At 40.9% G+C, this 21697-nt stretch overlaps 1 protein-coding gene across 2 annotated transcripts; it reads right to left on the bottom strand.

The window, feature by feature from the left end:
* Positions 1-1067: 1067 nt before the first annotated feature.
* Positions 1068-19717, bottom strand: agpat5 (1-acylglycerol-3-phosphate O-acyltransferase 5 (lysophosphatidic acid acyltransferase, epsilon)). Of its 2 annotated transcripts, XM_047029664.1 has the most exons (9): positions 18899-19717; positions 16143-16212; positions 15913-16028; positions 15451-15540; positions 15058-15148; positions 9960-10121; positions 3465-3588; positions 2954-3186; positions 1068-2586 (listed from the first exon to the last, which is right to left on the bottom strand). In XM_047029664.1, the coding sequence occupies exons 1-8, from the start codon at positions 19115-19117 to the stop codon at positions 2961-2963; spliced, it is 1098 nt and encodes a 365-aa protein (XP_046885620.1). In that variant the 5' UTR covers positions 19118-19717; the 3' UTR covers positions 1068-2586; positions 2954-2960. The 2 variants fall into 2 exon arrangements, with proteins under 2 accessions (XP_046885620.1, XP_046885619.1); XM_047029663.1 differs by having other exon boundaries at positions 1068-3186.
* Between the last annotated feature and the right edge of the window lie 1980 nt (positions 19718-21697).

Here is a 21697-nt window from a genome sequence, read left to right as displayed (position 1 = left end):
GATTGTTAGTACGGGATTGGACCACCACTTTTGCGATTACTGAATGACCCTCTCTAACCCCGAGCAATGGCCACCCCCTATAATTCAACATGTTGTGCTAAAAAACGAAAAATATCTGATTACATAAATAGTGTTTATATTACTTTGAGATTTTTTTTATAATTAACAAACAAATTAAAACTAACATGTCAAATCATGAGAGGACTGACAGATTTCATTTCCATTTGGATTTTGAGACCAAAAGTGCATGGTGACAAGTAAATGTTAATGCACTGGGGGGGCAGTTTTGCTGCCTCAAATGCAAAAAAAATGCACTTCCATTTGATTTAAGTCCAAAAAACTTGGCAATATGGAATGCTATGGATTTAACTTTCATTTAAATTTTCATCCAAAATAATTCTAACTGAATTCAGGAAGCATTGTCACTTTGTACATTCTATTGCCAATTGAAAATGCATTTCCATTTGAATGAGTCCCAGAAAAAGGTGGCAATATATCCAATTGATTGAGCTTTCATTTACATTTTTATTCAATATGGATTCAAAGTGAATTGAGGATTGCATTGACATATTGCTGATTGCAAAATGCATTTTCAAATTGCACATTGAATTGCCAATTGTAAAAATGCATTGTCAATTGCAATAAACCTTGGCAATATGAAATGCAATATAAATTAATAAATAATAAAATTAAGTGGCCTGCCAATTGCAAAATGCATTACCATTTAAACGATGGCTACATCCCTTGGTGAAACGCGGTCACATTTATAGGTCAATTATTTTCACAATAATTTCACCCACTGTACATCTTTGGCTCCTAACCCACCAAATTTCAACTTCATGCAATTCCCTATTCGCCAGATAATCGAGCCAGAAAGACAGACAAACACAGATGCCTGGCATTATAGTATGATGATAACCAAACAATTTTTATCCGACCAATAAATCCAGTTTGAATGTAGCTGTACCAGACTGCACCACAACCTTATCCATTTGTGGTGCCAGTGTAAATATCACATTGTAATTATCTGAGAGATGATTGTTAAAGAAACATGTCTACATTTATAAGGACATGTCTTTATTCTCACAAATGAAATTAACACAAGTACAATTGAGTCATTGTGCACTACAAGTTTTCTGACCATGTTTGATGTAAGCTGCAGTCAATCATTTTCAAATGTGCTTCACACCAGAAACAGTGAATGTGTATGGCTCTTTGGCTGCACTGCCTTGACAAGTATCAAAGGATAGGCATAAGTGGCACACGTATGGGCTTTTATTGGAGTGTAATTTTTGTAAAGCGGTCATATGATATATGCCATGTTAAAACAAAATGTAATGTAATGTAAAAACTATACCCTGGTGTCCCACATCCGAGGAAAACAAGGCTGACAAGAATTACTGCTACCTTTGAGTACATCAACGTAGAAACAATCTGTTTACATTAACAGTAGAGAACCAAATGTTATCAACATGGGCATTGTCTCTCCTCTTCATTTGACAACACAATTAAACTTTGTTAACAAATGTGAAATAATTTTTAATGGCTCATACATCATTTCTCATCGTCACAGTTACCATCCGAAGAACATCTAACAATATGCCAAAAATTAACATTGAAAAGGAGTACAGTGCTCCACAGTTCAAGTGCTGTCCAGTAGAGGACATGCCAGCACTTGTCAGAGGGGACAGTCCTTTTTAGATTACATTTGCAGACTGACTGCCCTTTCGCAAGACACATTTCGAAAAACGATTGGCACTTCAATTGTGTCTTTAATCTTCTGGGAATACACAATGCTCTCTTGAAAATGAATTTAAACAGGAAAAAATATTGGTTAACTGTTCTCATTTTGCCACTGAACAGTATGAAGAAAAGATATGCAAGCCTATTGGAGTGACATAAAACATTGGCCAGACATAAAAACATTGGCCAACCCTATGGGGACAACTTCAGTAATTGAAAGAATTTGTAAAGTGGTAACAGTGGGGGGAATAAAGGTGTTTATAATCGAGTTGGCTCTGTAGGAGCATACATTCAAAAATATTTACATTTTAAATACACCTTCTCAAGATGGCTGTCGACATATTGCAAGCTATATCCATTCTGTTGTCTGTAACATTGTGTAAATAGCAGCATTTACTTACAAAAATGTACCTCAATCAAAAGCTCTCACAACAAATGTACTTAAGTACTGTAAGAAAAAAACCAACGTCGATGTTTAGTACTTGTAAGTTGAGTTCCTAGAACAAGATAACTAGGAACAAGCCGTTGAGTTATCCTTTCATTGCTTGTTCATTTCAGGAGTCTGCAATTACAGTTCAAGTTTTGGCAACAACTGCCTTTTTTTTCAGCAACAAAAGAAGCAAAGTGAGCACACATGGAACTTGGCATTAATATGTAATGTTTAACGTAGAGCATGTCACTTGAACTGTCAAATGTCTGGAACACTAAAATAGGTTTGTAATGAGTGGTAGACATGAGATCTGTTATGACAATTATTGCAACTGTTAAATCAGACCAATTAATGAAAGACTACATCATGTTTAAAAGAGATGCTGGACACTGGGCATGAACAAAAATACTATATGGCTGGATTTAATAGGATTAATAATGTAAGGAAACTTAATTGTTGCTAATATTACGGTTGAGGTAAAGGTAAAAATCCAAAGAGGACCAACATATGGCGACGAAAGCCATACTTTGTTGACCTTCCACCTTTTCATGGTAAAACAATGGTCAAATCGACCAGGGTATATGAAATATTTCTTTCTATCCTTTCCACAGCATTATTCTTACAGTTAAAAGGTCAGACAATCAGCCAGATGAAAACCCAAACTATTTGAAGCTCCATTTGAACCAGTATTTTAAAAACCCCACTCATTGCTTTGTAAGTGTAGAATAAGGGTCGGGTCTGTCCTTGGCCATAGAGGATGTCATGATGGCAGTAATCAATCCTCCACTCAGGGGCTAACATTCACCCAGAGCCAGCCCAACAGAGTCCCATACAGCCAGGTTCGGATGTACAGTTTTCTGCCTGACTCAGTCAACAGCATTGGCAGTGTCAGTCCTCCCAAAAATAGTAGGGATGGCAATGTTTTCGTGAAGCTCAGAGGAGATATCTTGCTTTGTCCAGGGAACCTGCATTTTGTGTTTTGGTCTTTCGACTCGTAGAACGAGGACAGCAGCCTATAGCAAGACAGTTGATGTACTTTAGACTTTCTCGTCTCTTTTAGAGAACATGAGATTACAAAAGTCAAGTAATGCAAAATAATAATAAATATATATGTAAATCTATCTATATATGCTGTCTCATGTTTTCTTGAAGATTTGAAGTGGTTGACTTGATAGTGATCAGTACTGCCAGGACATTCTAGAGACTACATTGACTGAGAACTTGTCCCAAGCTGGTGGATGTGTCAGTGATGTTAGACAGGGCCAAAGGGACATGTTAAGAGGATACTCACTGGTCCTTGATCTCAAATCTCTCATGCAGCCACCTGCGGAAAAACACTGGCTCCAGAGGAATTTCCTTCATGTCCACACGTTCAAAGTGAATGTGGACTCTGGGGCATTCCTTGCACAGGAATTCTGTCAAACAATAAACATGAATTAAAGACTAAACAACATCCGGAAGAGCCTATCCAACACGTACTGTTACACGTACTGCTACTGTATCAAGAAAGGGGGGGGGGGGAAGGAGAATTCTAGCCTACCACAACATCCATCAAATGACATTGTTTACCTTAAGACTTGTGGATGTATATCCATTCATTACTCTACCAATGTTATTCTGAGAACCCACGGGATAAGTAATGATTTATGTTACTGCAAACTACATGCCGGGTGACAACGTTAATTTCCAACAAATCTATGCCTTAAACAGGTCATTGACTGCAAAACTGAGCTAACTTGTCGGTGGCGGCACTTTTTGTGGCCCCGGTCTGTACCTTTGTCACGCCCCCAAATTTATATACACATGTGACCTTATGCTCATCAGAACCGCAAGCTGCAAGTATGATTTTGTCACTAACAGTTATTAGCAATGCTAACTTATCCTGTATCTAGCATAGGTAGAATGTGTGATGATTTAGTTTATTGGCAATGGGACTAACGTTATTTCATTTTCCTGACTGTTTCATTCGAATAAATAACTTGTGTTGTCATGTAAATCTACAATTCACAATGCATGTTTGGCTATGTTGCGTCTTTGAGCCACAGCTTCGCTCATTGTAAACCAACCAATAAGCAAGCAGGTCATCTAAATATTCATGAGCATACCATAAAAGGGAGAAACCCTCTCGTTTCATTCTAGGGCTATTTCACAGGGTTGCATTAGGGCGCATCGAACAGCACCCGGGCCATTTTCAGCCCAACCAATGTTACATACCCTATTTGGAGACCTTAAGGAACATTGTGAAATACCCTGTAAAATCAGTCAATTTATGTTTAAGTAAGCAAGGCCATTAGAAAAGAGGCCCAGTTTTGAAATGAAAGCCCAACAACCAAGGAAACTTGGTTAATCATAAATATCCAAGTTGGTGATGTTTGGACGAATTGCCAACGATTTATCGACAAATTGGTCATTTTCCTGTTTTCCTGCATCGCGCTTGCCTCTCCATGGGAAAACGGCAGTCTACCCTGCTCTTTCTACCCTGCTCTTTCTACCCTGCTCTTTCTACCCTGCTCTTTCTACCCTGCTCTTTCTACCCTGCTCTTTGCGGCAACTGCTAAGTTGACAACTGAGCGTCCCGCGGGTCTTTCTCCCTCCAGTCATCCTCCCATGCCTCCTCCTTCCGCTCCGGCTCCAGCAATGGTGGCATCCTCTTTACTCCTGGTGCCATCATGGTTACAACCTTAAGAGGCGCAGGAGGGATCGAAAATGACTTAGTAGGGTCCGAGGCACACCTCTGTGTGTTGTGTGTAATTGAGCCAAAAAGAAAAGAGTCTGGCCCTCCTGGCTGGTCTTTCAGCAAAAGACAATGCTTCCATCCTTTAATCAACACTGCATCCGAGTTGGCTACATCTGCTTCTGATGAAACTAATTTGCAGGAACTTGAGTCTTCCAAATTTAACACATCGATGCACTCATTTCAAGATGAGTCTACCACAGCCCCAAATTATCTGTGACAGACTGGGTTCCTTCAGGTCTGCACACGGTTGAGGCTCATACCCACTTTCAGTCTCTCACTCTGTGCTGTTCGTCAGAGAACGGCTGTCAAGCTAGCTTGTGACTCTTCAGAGTCGAGGGGCTTCTTCATGTCCGCACTTCCTAGCAAGGCTGCACCAAGACCTTCTTGGCCCTTTCGAGATACCGTTGGGGATCACGGCCCAAGGCGGGGTTGTCTGGCAGCAGTTGGGTTGTCTTACAATTACAATGATAGTTACAGAAATACCTGCGCTTCGCCTACGAGGGTCAGGTGTGAAAACACACCTGCTTGTCGTTCGGCTAAACTGACTCTCAGGATGTTCTCCAAGTGTGTAGCGACAGCCCTGGTGCTTCGCAGGGGCATATGTGTACCTCAATGATCTTTTGATCCTGGCTTGGCAGTCATCCATAACACGATCTCGCAGGTGAATCCCTGCACCCGGTTGGGTTTCGCTGTCAACTGGGAGAACAGTGCATCGTTCACTGCTCCACTTCACTCCGGTGTTAAAGGATCAGGATGTTCTCCTTTGAGCCGACGACAGGGTTGCAGTGGCCCATGTCAACCGTCAGGGAGGTGTTTGTTCCCCATCCCTCCACCACTCGGCGACGGAGATTTGGATGTGGGCATTCACGCAGCTACACTCCGAGAGCCCTGCTCAAATTGGGGGCAGACGAAGACTGCATACTTCTACCACCCTGTGGTACCCAGCGCTGATGTCCTTGAGCTAGCCACCCTTCGTGGCGTATTTGTAGCTGAAATCTGTGAAGCAGATTGTTGATTGGTTGTTGCCGTCACCTTTTAATCGCTATTACCTTCTTAAAATCGTGTCCTCCTTCGCACTCTCTGTCCTCGGCGCGCGCGCGGGGGTGTGTATGTGTTCACTGTGGCTGACCCGGGTATGACTAGATTATTTGCCTTGAGATCTACCCGACATGCCTTGGCGTAGTTGTTCGCTTTCCTTGCTGTTGATTTCGGCTGCGAAGCACTGTTTTTCTTGTCCTATTGCATTGCATGCCTCCTATTGCAGATGCGTGCCTCCCGAATTTGCATGCAGACATTATGGCCGAATCCCAATACTTCCCCTTACCCCTTCCCCTTAGATTTGCGCGTTCCCGTGAGAGCTAGTGGTGTCCCAATACTCTTTTTGTGCTAGGGGTAGGGCTAAGACTAAGGGGTATACACCCCTTAAAACCAAGTAAGATCGGGAGCTTACTTGAAACCTAGGGCTATGTGAATACTGCGTGACCGGCAACAATGGTGGCCAGATCATCCAGGGAGCCCGATAAATGTTGTATTTTCGGCTTAATTAATTGATCGAAAAATTATGACAGTCTTGTTTTGTGTTATACACAGTCCTGAAGATATATATTTGCAACCATTTTCCTAATTGAAACGTTTCTAAAAATCGCTAGTTTGGTAAGCTAATGTTACAGTGCTGAATTGCACAACAGTCCCGTATTTCTTTTACTAGCATGTCTACAGTTTTAAGTAAACTCCATTAGCAGCAAATTTCGTTTAATATCAGTGCATAACACTACTTGCTTTGGAGATATCGATACGTGCTAGATGACGTACCTGTAACTAAGTGGCGTCCCATTTCTTAGGGATATGTAGCCCTTACCCCTCAGTTTCGAGGGCCAAAGGCTAGGGGTAAACTAAGAGCGAGGGGTAAGAGGGAGTATTGTGATTCGGCCTATACCTACCGGACTCCTCCTCTTCAACCCTTGGTCATTGGGGATGGATCTTGGGGTGGGCCTGCGTGTGACGCTATCTCTATACAGGTACTAGGGGTGGAACGGTTCACTGAAGTCACGGTTCGGTTCATACCGCGGTTCAGACATCACAGTTCGGTACGAGTTCGGTAAATGGAAGGAAAAGCAAAACAAACCAGGTTCCTCTACGAGTGAATACGGGCGCATTGAAAATGACATGTAAATTCCGATAGCTTCAGTGATTTTTTGGGCCCTATTTGTATGCGTATCTAAAGGCTGGTTAAGTACTGTATTGTCTCGTTCCTGTAATTGGCACACCTGGGTGATGGTGTCGGATATTTTTTGTCATTTAGCACACACTCTTATCCAGATGCGTTATATGCGTTAGCATGTTAGATGTATTTCCACTCACATACCTAGGGTGACTAGAAGCATGACCCTGAAAAGGAGGACACTTGGGTCCAAAGAGGAGGACAAAGGGTCAAAAAGGAGGACAATCCCAAAAAGTTGTTGACCGGGCCGTGTAGAGCCGCCCCGGTTTTAATATAAATTGTAGATCACCCTCAGGATGGATTAAACTAAATCAACCAATTTCACTTTTTGAAATAGTTTATTAATTCAGGGGATTCCAGGGGCCTACTACTCCTCTTGCTCAATGTGAGATGTGTTGTCCTTGTCCATGAGGCTTGGTCTTCACATAGGACCAGCTGACTAAAAGCAGAATTCCCATATCTCTTGAAATGCCCTGCTAGACTTTCTTGGTGTAAAATGTTTGATGTACAATTGACCGAACTGTAAAATTATTAACTTTGTGACATGACGCGACCAAGAAAGAGACATGGCTGCCGCCTAGTAAGACTGCGGTCTATCTGGCGACGCACTCACTCAAATTTAAAGACTTTCGTGACCCAAATCAAAATTCTGATGTGACAGATCAATGGGGAATTGCTTTCTCTCTTCAATGCTGTCATCCTCTACCTTTTTTGTCTAACTATTTGTATTATTCGTGTCATTCTCTAGCTTTTATAAAGGCTATCCTCCCGGTTTTCTGCCACCTAGATGCGCGCACAACTGTTCGTGTTGGCGTTGCAAGCTTTTTTTTTTACCAAAACGGGCGCGGTGGTCGGGAGCTGTACTGTACGTTCAAGCCCTGTCCAATGGAGTGCAGTGCTGATACGGCCAGGTTAGCAGTGCTGACTACTGGCATATGAAAGAGGTGCTTTCAAAGGGTTTATCTATTTAATAATGCCAGGAATCTCTGTGTCTCACTTTAGTTTTTCATCACGAAATCCGGACATCTGGTCACCCTACACATACCCCACAACTGCTGAACAACGCCAACACACAGTACTTGTCTTATCCACCACTCTCTCGCCTGTACTACTGTAACTGATTGGGAAAACTTGCGATCTTAAAGAGGCCGGCGGGTCCTCTATCTCTTGTGGGTTGCCACCACTCACCATACTCGTCCTAAAGGCCGATTTATACTTCTCCGACTCCGTTACGGACAGACGTACGCACGGATTGGTTGAATTTATACTACTCCGACGGCTCTGCGTGCTGAAAGCAATTCGACGCCAGAACAGTAGATGGCGCTGCACTGCGATGCTAGCTAGGTTATCGAAAAGTCGGAGCAAATTTACAAATGAGCCGCTGCATCAATAAAATAAGCACATTTTCAGCAACTACACTGCCCATTTCCCGTTACATTTGAATTCAGATGCTGATTTACATGTACTGTTTAGCTGAAATATGAATTGTAAAAACTTACAACAATGGCGGTCAAAGGATTATGTTCTCTTGTTGGTCACGGCAACCCCTCCCCCGCCCCTGACGCAAACAGTTCTTAATACGGACCAATCACAGCCAAGGGATATCCGTAAAATGACGGACTGGCGGACGGATAGTCAGGAAAATCAGGAGGTGCACGTACAACTCTCCGAGGGAGTTCCTTGACGGAGAGGGCGTTCCCTTTGTGCGTGTCCGTAAAAACGAAGAAGTATAATTAGTGCTGCTAGCTATCTCTGACTCAAGGGGGCGCCAATCAGAGCTTCAGTGCTTAGGCGGGGCTACAGATTAGGTGTACCTAAAGAACACGAGTATCTAACCGTAGTTCCGCGTTACATTAATTAATTTGCATGCAACTTGTATTTATTTTTATACCGTGTAATTTCATGCACCGAATCGTGATGCCTGTTCCGTTTCGGTTCAATACGAATACATTCCGTTACGTAACAGGTACCAACCTTGGCTTGGTTATGCTGTATATACACTTATTTTCCGTGCTTCAAATTATACTGATATACATTTCAGGCCATACCACCCAGCCCAAAGTAAACGAATGTGCATGCTGACATAGTAAATGTCAGAAAAAAATTATTTTATATAATGAAGTCTTTTCAAACAGAATGATGGGTAATACATTTTTTTTAAAGCTACATGACTTATAAAAATTATCATTGGCTGGTTGAGACCAAATACATTCTTATGTACATGTTGAGCCCTTGTCCAATAACTCACTCATTAATATACTTGGGGTACTAATACCTCAATAACATGTCCAGGAATGGGCAAAGAATGGAGGTGTTCAAAGAAAAACAAACACTCATTGTTCTGTTTACTGGCAACATAAGTGTTTACTCCGGAGAGAAACAGGATGTTATCACACTGCAGCAGTGCAAACAGGTCTGTGCACAAGAGAGGGACTGAAAAACAACACACACGGTCGTTTACAAGAAACTTCAGGAAATGTACACTTCCATCACTTTTTTTCCTCTGCTTTGATTAAGAGTACAATGTCACGTCACTGATGAACCGACAGCACAACAGCAGCATGACACATCCATTGATTCCTGGACGATACTATTCTACTGTCCATCCAAAGGTCATTGGATGTGCAATGTTGCTCATAGGGTTTACATCCTGTCTGGTTACATCCCGCTTGATCCTGTCTGATTTTATCCATTGTAGGGTAAAAGATGGAGACCCCATGCCTAATACAGACTGTATTTCATCCTAACAATGACACTCATTGCTTTATCTGATGTGAAACAGGCACTGTGGTTAACTCTGTGGTGGACACATTCAGACAACCCCTTACCTGGCATTGTTGGGGCAGGCTGTCTTTCACCGTTGGCACCAACTGTTCCCTCGTATGCCACTGTGACATCATAAACAGCCTCCAAGTGGTCCTTCATGGTTTCCACGGCGATGTGCGAGGCCTTCATCCTGGGGGTCAGTGTGTGGCCTAGAACAGCCAGTCCTGTGTGGATACACATCCATGTTATTCACACATATGGAAACAGGGCATTTTAAACCACCAGACCTGTGTGCACAAAAATAATGATATAATTTACCAATTCCAACACAAATTGCACAAGCCACTTTTGCTTAATTTCTTTGATGGATTAATGTATGCCTTAGTACTGTGAACTCCAAAAAAACACCACATTAACAGTAATGCATTTAAAATGGGGAAAATGGGAACGATTGTGTTGCAGGTCGATTTAAGGTGTGTGCCCCTATATTTTCTGTCAGTGCCCCTAAAACAAGAGCACACAGTTCTTCATACATCAAGCTTTTTCATTTTTCTCTCAAAGTGCACCAATTTGACACATTTAACTGTGAAATGTACACATTTTTCTAACTGGGGGAGACCCCAAGGTCCAACACACCCCAGTGTCACAAAATCATGTGGGAAACACTGCATGTGTGTACCAGTGGCGGCTGGTGACTCAAAGGGAAGACGGGAGGAAAACCTATACAGGCGTGTTGTGTGTTTTTCACAAGATAGCGTCTTGTCTCTACCAGTGTTGGGTGTAAGTAAAATGTTACTATAATTAAATTACTTACACACTGAAAGTAAAGTAAGGGATTACTGTTAATTTTTAGGTAATTTAATTACAGTTACTTGTAATGTACTTGCTTTACATACTGTAAATTAGTCTAACAGTTCTGTATAAATCAATATTGAATTAAAATCTAAATGTATCGTTTTAGGGTAAAAGTGAATGCTGCCTCTTTAAAATCGTTAGCTGTAGTGCAGTTGCATGGGAGACGTGAGTTTTCGCTGCATAAGCGCGGGCTCCAGCGGTTTGAAGTGGAAGATTTTGGACTCGGCTGAAGCAAGTAGCTCTAGCTGTTTTACCAAATGGAAATAATCCCAGTACTTTACCTATTTTTGACAGGTTGAAAAGAACATTAATGTGAAGTGCAAGCGATGTCCTGGGGAGAAAAAACGATATGCGGCTGCGGCTAGCACAAGTAACCTACTGAAGCACCTCACAAGGCAGCATCCACAAACATTTTGAGTGATCCATGTTCATCAGAATCAGAATGGGTTTTAATCGCCATGAAAGTTTGCACAGACAAGGAATTTACTTTGGCATTGACAGATAACACCTCAGCGACACCTTTTAAGCAGGCAAAACTTGATTTTACATCGCCAGTGCAAAGTGTCTGAAGGTGAGCTTAAAAAATCATAATATTCAAATCTGGTCAAAATGTCACCCCCAATATATTGATATAAACGTGCTACGCTCCAACAGGCAACCACACACGCTGTCCGAAATTATTATTTAAAAAAAAAAATCATCCCCCCAATGTTGACTCCATGGCTACGGCCTTGCTGTGATGTCATGTTTAACTTAAAGTTTTTGTGTTATGCACATATTGTTTGGTAACTAAAGATGAAAGAAGGTTACATGTGTTAATACAATTTTAAATATTAGAAGGCTGTTTTAAAAAGCTAAAAGGCTAAACTATTCCAAGATTGAATTGTATTTAATTCTTGAAAGACTTTTCTGTTGTCTATCCAGTCAAGGTTTATAGGCATTGTAAGAAGTAATGCATTACATTACTTATTGAGTTTTCAGACAGAGTAATTACTTAAGTATTTTAAATACAATATTGATGAAGTAATTAGTAATTAATTACTTTTTTGAAGTAATTTACCCAACACTGGTCTCTACTCATGTTAAAGTGATGTGTTTGAATTATATGCGCACAGTATACCACAAGGTCATCCTGGACAATTACATTTATGACACTAGTGCACAGTGCCCATGATGCAATCAGTGATTAAGATGTCAATGAAACACACAAATACAAATTACTTGAACTATATATAGTGCACAGTGCCCGTGATAAAATTGGTGGCATGAGCACAGATTCCTGAAATTACAGATAGGGCAAAGTGCCTCCGATAATGTTGGTGACACAGATTACAGGAATTCTTCTCAGTGGCTTTGGTACCTATATTTCTCAGATCACAATTGAAATTGTGTCATCTCTGCAGTAGGCCTACTTGTTCAACCTCCACATCATCTATTACAGTCAATTATGCACATCATAAAAGCAATTTCTCATTATTTAAAACAAATTGCCAATGCTCTGGTACATTCATGCACATGATTATGTAGCCTACGGGGTGTTTGCTATGTTTATATTAATGTTTGTATTTTATCCTTTGTGCTATGCGATTATGTTAAATAGTCTTGCATGTATCGCATTCTCAAATATGACACAACTGACTGAGGAGACTAAATTTGTACGAACATTGTCCCTGTCGCTATAGTCTATAGTCATACCTTAAAAAAACAACTAAGGAGGCTAAAGTGGTAGGAATAGTGCCTATGTCCTTGATGTGCACCGGTGATTATAATGTAAAAGTTGATTTGGTATTGAGAGTTTTGTGCACATTTGCAATGTGCAGGTAGTTTTGACATCAGAAAACACATTGATTTATGCAACAAAATTCACTGATCTATATGAAAGTATCCACTTTATATTGTCGTTCTGTTAGCTATCCAGCATTTCATCCAGAAATGCAACCCTTTGAAAGCAGCTGATTCAATGTTATGCTAGCACTGCTGATGTTCTTAAGGTCAGTGTTCCTCACACCATTACACTTAAAGGTGCCGTAAAGCAAATTCCATGATTTGCTTCTCAGTACATTAAATACGTGTGAAATTAGTTGCTGAAAGCATGTGCAAAGCTAAAAAAATATATATTAATTCGAGGGGGTGGAGCTTCAGCTCCTTCAGCTAACACGCCCCCCCAGTATCAAGCAGAGAAGACTGCTAAATGTTCTCACAATTTCAAAGCCTAATTTAACATACTTGTCCATGTTTTTTTTTTTTAATTCAAATTTGCATGGGTAGTTGATAACACATTCTTCTGTTGTGTGATGAACATGAAACTAATTTTCAGTTCTGCTTTACAGCCACTAATTCACACCTTTTGCGTGTAGCCCTGAGACTAAAGGGGTTCTTCATGCCACACATTAGGAAGGGTTAGTCATTCTGGTGGATAAAACTGCTCACTCTCACCCACACTATAAAGATGGCAATGCAACATTAATCAATTAAACTAACTGGACACAACATTTATTTTTAAAAGAACGAAAACAACAGCCTATACTTCCTCAGTCTCTTGTAATTTGAAAACAATTTTTAACATATTAGTTTTATAGGAACTCTTGTTCATAAGAATTTCTAGGGGTGCCAAAAATTTTGGCACAAATTACTTCTTGACCAAATGTCTCTAAATAAATTGAATTCAATTTAAGGTTGGATTGTTCAAATGTTTTTATGTGACAATTTAATTACAGTATTTTCTGGACTACAAGTCGCACTTTTTTCAAAGTTTGACTGGTCCTGCGAGGATATATAAATCAGGTGCGACTTATATATCAAAATATATATAATTTAACATGTTTTTAAATGTTAATTGATACTGACTGACATGAACCAACGAGTTCAACAGATTCAGTGATGTGGAATGAATCGGGAGCTTGTGAACTATCTTAGCGGTAACTTGCTTGTTGGACTTGTTAGCTTGTTATGTTAATTTAGCCTATTCAGCCTCCCAGGTATAGGTATGTTCTTTATGCTATTGTGTAGCTGAATAACTGTTAATGGGTTACGTTAACATACCGGACACCTATTCAGCCTGTTGTTCAGTGTGCTATTGTGTAGTTGAATAACTTTCCTTTCCAGATTAAATGTCTGTTCTTGGTCTTGGCTTTTGTGAAATACATTTCTAAATAAAAGTCAGTACAAAAAATACAGTACAAAAAGGGTAAAAAATGTATAGCACTTCGTACCCATTTTTGCTAGGGGTGCCAATTATTGAGCACATACAGTTGACTGTGCCATTCAATAAAGGTACTATTATTCTCAGTATAAATCTGTGGTTGAGCTCCGACCAAAGTCCACAGGACTTTTTGGGTCAACAACAGCTCATATCCAATTCCTTGCCTTGTCCAGTTTTTGGTGAAAAAGACATGGCACTATTCTTCCTCTTCTAGCACCCTTAACCTTACTAAGTGCAGATAATGGAATGGGCACAGCCCAAAATCTCACAAGCTCTTTTCAAGGATTTGTAGGGGCAAATTATATTCATTGCTGATTGCGAGACACGCATATTACAAGCTGGTATCACCCAAAATGTTGTACCAGACCAATCACTGTAGGCACATTTCATGATTTCCCCTAGGCTGGTCTATCTGAATAAAAGTTTGTAAAATGAAACCATTGAATACTGAATCAGTCTGTGACTATATTAGCCCAACATCCAACTATGTCATTTACCATTACATAAGTACCAGGTTTTCAATCTTAAAACATTTCTGTTGTGAATTCGGATTGGCAACATGATAATCACTTATCAGACAGCAGTTACATACTTTGGTAATCACAAAATAATCTACTGCCCGGTTTTTAAGCCACAGCCTCTGGGATATTTCATCTAAGCAGCTCACTTGTCATGGCCGCCAAGCTACTGGCGCTTAACCAACAATGGAGAGAAAAAAAAAAAAAAAACCTTCCATGAATTATTTTCATTTTTTGTCAGGTTTCCCACTAAACCCTTTCGGCAAAAATAAATAAAATGGGTGTTGAGACCTAAACATATATGGGAAAGTTAGTTGAGAGTGTAACATCTTCCATTTCACAAACAATGTTTCTAAATGAGTTTAGCTTTAGAACCTTCACTGGGTTAAACATTTCAATCTGAAAAGTGGTTTCCAAACACTACTTGTCAACTGCGACATTTGAGTATGGTTTTCAATCGCCAACTTTTAATCAGTGGTGTGTGAGCACCAACTGAATACATTTCTGCATGAACCAGAAACAGTGGTTTTCTGCAGTAAGGAAACATGTTTGGATAAATATAGATCAATTTGATATGAGCAGCACCTTGTTTGGAGGCAAAATCTTGACTTTCTGTGATCACATTCTTGAGCTCTGGGTTATACCGAGTTCCCTCAGGGAAAATAACAAGATACATCTGTAAAAATAAAAATTATATATAAGTTATTACACATGATGTGTTCTTGGGTATTTACAGCACATAGTTGTCACATCAAAATATCTTGCTGCTTACATTCCGAACTTGGTGCCCACAGACAGTTTTTTAGGGGTCTTTTCAGTTTTTTTTTAGGGTACAGTTAAGTGAACAAGTCCCCAGACTAAGCTTATCGTCCTGAGGAATAAAACTTAGTTTGCGAATGGTAGTCTTCTGGTGACAAACCTCAGGAGACTAGAAGGTCACGCAGAGGTTTTGGGTGGACAGTCCCTTTAAGTACTTACCGGTGTTCCCAGGTCTGTCTGTGAGAGGAGCTTTTTTTTCATTGCCTTTTCATCAAACTTTGCACTTCGCTTAACGTAGACACCTCCGTGCTTAAAGAAAATAAATCAATATAAAATACAGTGAGATCTAATTTAATCAAACAGTGAGTTCATGTTAACAAAAACAGAAGCCAATTGTAGGATGTATGTGTAGGACATATCTGATAATCCAGCATAATCTACAGTTATCTTAGACATATTTTGAAGAATAAATATTTATAATTTAGAAATGACACGTGCAAAAGCAGCAACACTGGGAACAGATGCACACAGTGCAGAAGTGTCCACTGATTTTTTCCTCTTAAGGCCCGGAAGTTATCCCAACTGAGAACCATAGTGTCGCAAGCAGGAATTAAACACAGAGGGAATCATACCCAGGTCCTTCTTGCTATGAACACCGCAATATAAAATGTAAGCTGTTACCTGAGAGAAGTACCATCCATACAGCGGAAGCCACTTCAGACCATCTTTAAGAACGTATCTTATATGGCCAATAGAATCCTGCCTGATGGCCAACATGTCAGCAATGATCCAGTCCGCTGTGACAAGAACAAGGGGAACATCACGGTTTCAGACTCATTTCAAAATTTAAAAAAATGTCCCTGCCCAAACCGAAAGCCTACAATGTTTTAGAAGTAATCGTGACAGCTCACCGGTACATTGATGGTTGGAAATGTAGACCACATTCTCTTTTTTCTTTGGCATATCTCCATAAATAACAATCTTTAAAATAAAACAAAGAGGAAAGTTCATGTTAAGATCAATTGTTAGGCTGAACCTCACAAAGCCTTAACAGGCACAAATGTAACTACATGATATATCACAAAATTAACACCACACCTAGAGATAACGTACAGAAAGAATGAATCAAGATTATTTCAGGGTGGTACACATTAATACACACCCAAGGTGAACTCTTGCCTCTTAACACTGACAATAACACAAAGGTACTGGTACAAATGGAATGTCACACTGCCTAGTCTAAAGGAGATTCATTGTACATTTCATATAACTGTAGCTTGGCCTCAAACTTGTACTATAGGCCATCATTAGACCTCAACACAGTGCGGAATTTAACATTGGCTTATTCAAAAGTTGTCCATTCAAATATATGGAGGTGTGTTTGCATCTTTGTTAAAAAAAATCCATAAAATGCACGTTACAAAATGCATCAGTGGCAACGTTTCGAATGCTTCAAACCGTGAATACATTTGGCAATCAAGTTTTACTTCAATTATACACTCGTTTTTTACATTAAAGCTAATCACACCCTAGGCTCTACTTTTGGCTGGAAAAAAAAAAGAGTCTGGTATTCAGCTGGTTTGACAAGTTCCTGTGCAGCAACTGACAGTAACCTCTACATTACAGAGCTGTGTAGTATTAAGAGATGGCAGCTGACATCCTATATTGTGAGAACGGAAGTGTTGTGCATTCTGTATACTAGTTAGAAGAGTCCCCAGCTGTTTTCTCTCTTCCTGTAACCTAAACATGATGGGCACCAGCAGCTTCAAAGAGGAAATAAACTCTGAGGTTGTGTTGCGGCAAATAAGTTGTGATCTGAGGAGGGTTAGGCTGGCGAAGTTTTGCAGAATCTGCACCCAGCATAAGAGTTGAAGGAAAAATAGGAAGTTGGGAGGTCTCATGCTATTTGTATTACCCAACATCTCAGATCATTCCAACACTGGACGTGATAGAAATATACACAAAAAAATGTTGGTTAATTGTAACTTGTTTAACTGCATATGTAACTGGTGTGAACTGGTGAAACTCACTCCTCAGGTATGTAGGGGTGGAACGGTACACTGAAGTCACGGTTCGGTTCGTACCGCGGTTCAGACATCACGGTTTGGTACGAGTTCGGTACAATGGGGGGAAAAGCAAAACAAAAATGCAAAAGCAGGGCTCCAGACTAACTACTGTACATGCAAGTCTTAGCTAAATGTATGATGCGCTTGTCGATCAGTCCTCCTACACCACGACACGATAGGCTACTAGCTGAGCAACAGCGCAACACAGGCAGGGATACAGTAGCAGCGACGCCGGCCCTGGTCCCATATACAACAAATCACGGACGTTGATGGAGCGCGAGTTGTCAGCTGCACCCTCCGTTTCACTAACGCCTGATGGTTGGACTTGTCGTGCTACCGAAAGCTACCTCACGGTGACTGCTCATTTTATTGACTGAGTGGGAAATGAAAGCGTCAGTTCTACAGACAGGGCCCCTGTATGAGCAGCACACAAGCACTCACCTAGCTGAGAAGCTACAGAAGGTCGTGGCAGAGTAGAAACTAGAGAGGCCTGGAAATTTGGAATTTATTGGGTGTGTACACCCATCAGCACACGTTAGCAACAACTTATAGATACTACTCTCGCGTCTGCTAGACTAAATGCACGTTCTAGTAAGACAGCAATATCAGCGAGTCCTCAGCATTAGTACCGCAGCTTAAAGTCTAGGAAAGTTTAGGCTATTTTTCGCTATACTTACACTACGCACATTCATATTTAGCAATAGTGTTGCATAGGCTACGTCTTTAGTGCTGCTGCTGCTAGCTATCTCTGAATCACTCAGGCACAGCTCGGCTACACAGGTGGCGGCGCCAATCAGTTTCAGAGCTAAGGCGGGGCTACAGATTGTCCCTAAAGAACACGAATATCTTACAGTAGTTCCGCATTACATTAATTAATTTGCACGCGAGTTTTATACATTTTTATACTGTGTATTCTCCGTGCAATTTCACAAGCCGAACCGTGACGCCCGTACCGTTCGGTACGAATACATGTATCTTTCCACCCCTACAGGTATGTCATGGGCCACCCACGTCAAGGAATAGCTAGCTTTTCTTTGGCGTAGCTGGTAGTGGTCACGCTTGGCAAGTCAGAGGTTGTGCGTTCAAGCCCAGCGAGTGGCGAACGACGCCTTGTAGTGACGGAGCGTGGCCACATCCATTATATACCCGTCACATACTCTTATGGTTCTCATGCTTATGCTCTTATAATTCTTCCCATTGGGACTGATTTGGTTTTCACAACGTATGCTTCATGTTTTGGCTACCCGCAATGTTTTTGGGGCTATCTCGTTATGATCAGCAGTGACGGATCTAATGGGTGGCAGCTGCCACTCCAATAAAAAATACTGCCACCCCAATCTTCCTTTGAAAAATATTATTTGTACATTACAGAACATAAATAATATTAATGTTAAGTGTTAAATTAGTTAATGTTAAGTTGTTGGCCACCCAACAACTCCCTTCTGCGACCCCACTGCCACCCCAAATGAAAATTTCTAGATCCGCCCCTGATGATCAGTGACCTATGCACTTCTGTAAAGCTCTCTCTTGGAAGTCACTTTGGATAAAAGCGTCTGCTTAATGAATAAATGTAAAATATACATGAAACAAACATTACTCACCTCCACACCCGTGTAGTTCTCAAAGAAAAAGAGGACCATGCTCTGATAGATGGAGTAGATATTGTCGTCTAGCCGGTGGTATAGTCTTGCTGGTAAGATGGTAGACAGCAAGCGCCAGGCACCCCATGACAGAAGGTAAGCCGGTGCTGTGCCTAGCATCACCGTGGCAGGAAACCAATACCGCAAAGAGTATGTGTGCACAACCAGCGACAGGAGCATTTTGTTCGGCACAGTGTGACTTATTTGTGAAAGTTCCAAAGTCAAGGTATAGCTAGTATACAGCCAACACTCGCTTGTCTTGTTAAAGTGAAGAGTCCTCCCTGACAATCACCGCCTGCACAGCTAGGAGTGAATAGTCAAAAGTACTGCTGTATGATGCCTTGGGGGAGGGAGGGCTTGCTAACCCAACTAACTAGATACGTTATAACGAGATAGCTGGTTGACCTACTATAAAAAGTCCTATTTCAAGTATTTGTATTAAATAAGACATGTAAACTCAAATTAGACGTTATACACTCCATGTCACTAATCTTACAGCTTGCATACGACCTCAAAACTTAACATCTAGCTAACGTTCTTCTAGGCAATGAACATTTGACAACGCCGGCTAGCTAGCTGGCTGCAACTAAAACACTGTTCCCCTCCGCATTAATGCATTCAAGTTAAAACTATTTTAACAAAACAACTTTCAGAAATGCAGTATTAAATTGTGATTACTATTGCGGTATTTACCAGGAAACCGCTCTTGATTACCATGAAATACATGAACTGCACAGTGCCAAAGTCACACACACGCCTCCTCTCATGGCTTCCATGTTGGAAATAGACGTAAAGGCGTTTTGCAATGTCGTTAAACCCTATTGGCTCAACGTAAAAGTGGTGTTCATTGAAGGGGAGGGGCTGCAGCAAGACCAGTCAAGTAACCTTTAAAATTGTCATTACCAGTGCACAATGCCGGTGATGCAGTCGGTGATTAAGACGTCAGTGAAAAACATAGTAGATGACTTGAACAATAGATAGTACACAGTGCCTATGATAAAATTGATGGCACACACACACACACACACACACACACACACACACACACACACACACACACACACACACACACACACACACACACACACACACACACACACACACACACACACAGATCCCTGAAATTATAGATAGGGCACAGTGCCCACGATGTTGTCTGTGACTGTAACACACAGATTTCTGGAATTATAGTGACCGTGATGCAGCTGGTGAAAACAGTTCTTCTCAGTGGCTTTGGTACCTACACACACCGGACACTTTATTAGGTACGCCAATTGCTTGTTAACACAAATAGCTGATCAGTCAATCACATGGCAGCAACTCAATGCATTTAGGCATGTATACGTGGTTAAGACAACTTGCTGAAGTTCAAACCGAGCATCAGAATGGGGAATACAGGGGATTTAAGTGACCCTTGAGTGGTTGTGTGGACAAAAATGCCTTGTTGATGTCAGAGGAGAATGGGCAGATTGGTTCGAGATGATAGAAAGCTAACAGTAACTCAAATAGCCACTCGTTACAACCAAGGTATGCAGAATACCAACTCTAAACGCACAACACGTCGAACCTAAAGCAGATAGGCTACAGCAGCAGACCACACCAGGGGCCACTCCTGTCAGCTAAGAACAGGAAACTGAGACTACAATTCGCACAGGCTCACCAAAATTGGACAATAGCAGATTGGAAAAACGTTGCCTGGTCTGATGAGTTTCTATTTCAGCCACGACATTCAGATGGTATGGTCAGAATTTGATGTAAATGACATGAAAGCATGGGTCCATCCTACCTTGTATCAACGGTTTAGGCTGGTGGTGATGGGTGAAATGGTTTGGGCTCCTTAGTACCAATTGAGCATCATTTAAACGCAACAACCTACCTGAGTATTGTTGCTGACCTTGTCAAACCCTTTATAACCACAACGTACCCATCTTCTGATAGCTACTTCCAGCAGGACAATGCCCATATCACAAAGCTCAAATAATCTCAAACTGGTTTTTGCACATGACAATGACTTCACTGTACTCCAATGGCCTCCACAGTCACCAGATCCCAATTCAATAGAGCACCTTTGGGATGTGGTGGAACGGGAGATTCACATCATGGATGTGCAGCCGACAAATATGCAGCAACTGCGTGATGCTATCATGTCAATATGCACCAAAATCTCTGAGGAATGTTTCCAAAATCTTGTTGAAAGTATGCCACGAAGAATAAAGGCAGTTCTGAAGGCAAAAGTGGGTCCAACCCGTTACTAGCGAGGTGTACCTAATAAAGTGACCGGTGAGTGTATATTTCTCAGATCACAATTGAAATTGTCAATTGTGATCTGATCTGATCTCGGAAGTAGGCCTACTTGTTCGACCTCCACATAATCTATTCTAGTCACTTATGCACATCATTAATGTCGATGACACACAGATGTTTTCAATTATAGATAGTGCAGTGCATGTGATGCAGCTGGTGATTACAGTTCTTTTCCGTGGTTAATATTCCTGTTTCTCAGATGACAACTGAAATTCTCTGTCATCTCTGAAGTACTTGTTCAACCCCCGCATAATTTACTCCTGTCAAATTGCCAATGCTGTGGCCTACATTTATGACGTTATATGACATTATATTGGTTCTCTGTTAAATTGTCTTATCACCACAAACATCTAGACATTTAGTTAATAACAGAAGTCATTACATGCACAATGGTTGAGACATTTATATTTAGTTATTTAGCAGACACTCTTATCCCAACCGACTAACACGTAAGTA

Source organism: Hypomesus transpacificus, chromosome 11, assembly GCF_021917145.1.
Source record: "Hypomesus transpacificus isolate Combined female chromosome 11, fHypTra1, whole genome shotgun sequence".
Classification (NCBI taxonomy): Eukaryota; Metazoa; Chordata; class Actinopteri; order Osmeriformes; family Osmeridae; genus Hypomesus; species Hypomesus transpacificus.
The sequence above is the reverse complement of the archived record's forward strand: the minus strand, read 5'-3'. Positions and strand labels throughout refer to the sequence as shown.

Excerpts from the sequence above, each read along its gene's own strand:
- agpat5 (XM_047029663.1), bottom strand. The coding sequence starts at position 19,117 with ATGCTCCTGTCGCTGGTTGTGCACACATACTCTTTGCGGTATTGGTTT. Across the intron at positions 16,029-16,142 it reads TTCCAACCATCAATGTACCG|CGGACTGGATCATTGCTGAC; the intron begins GTGAGCTGTCAC and ends TTCTTGTCACAG. Across the intron at positions 15,149-15,450 it reads AGACAGACCTGGGAACACCG|ATGTATCTTGTTATTTTCCC; the intron begins GTAAGTACTTAA and ends TTATTTTTACAG.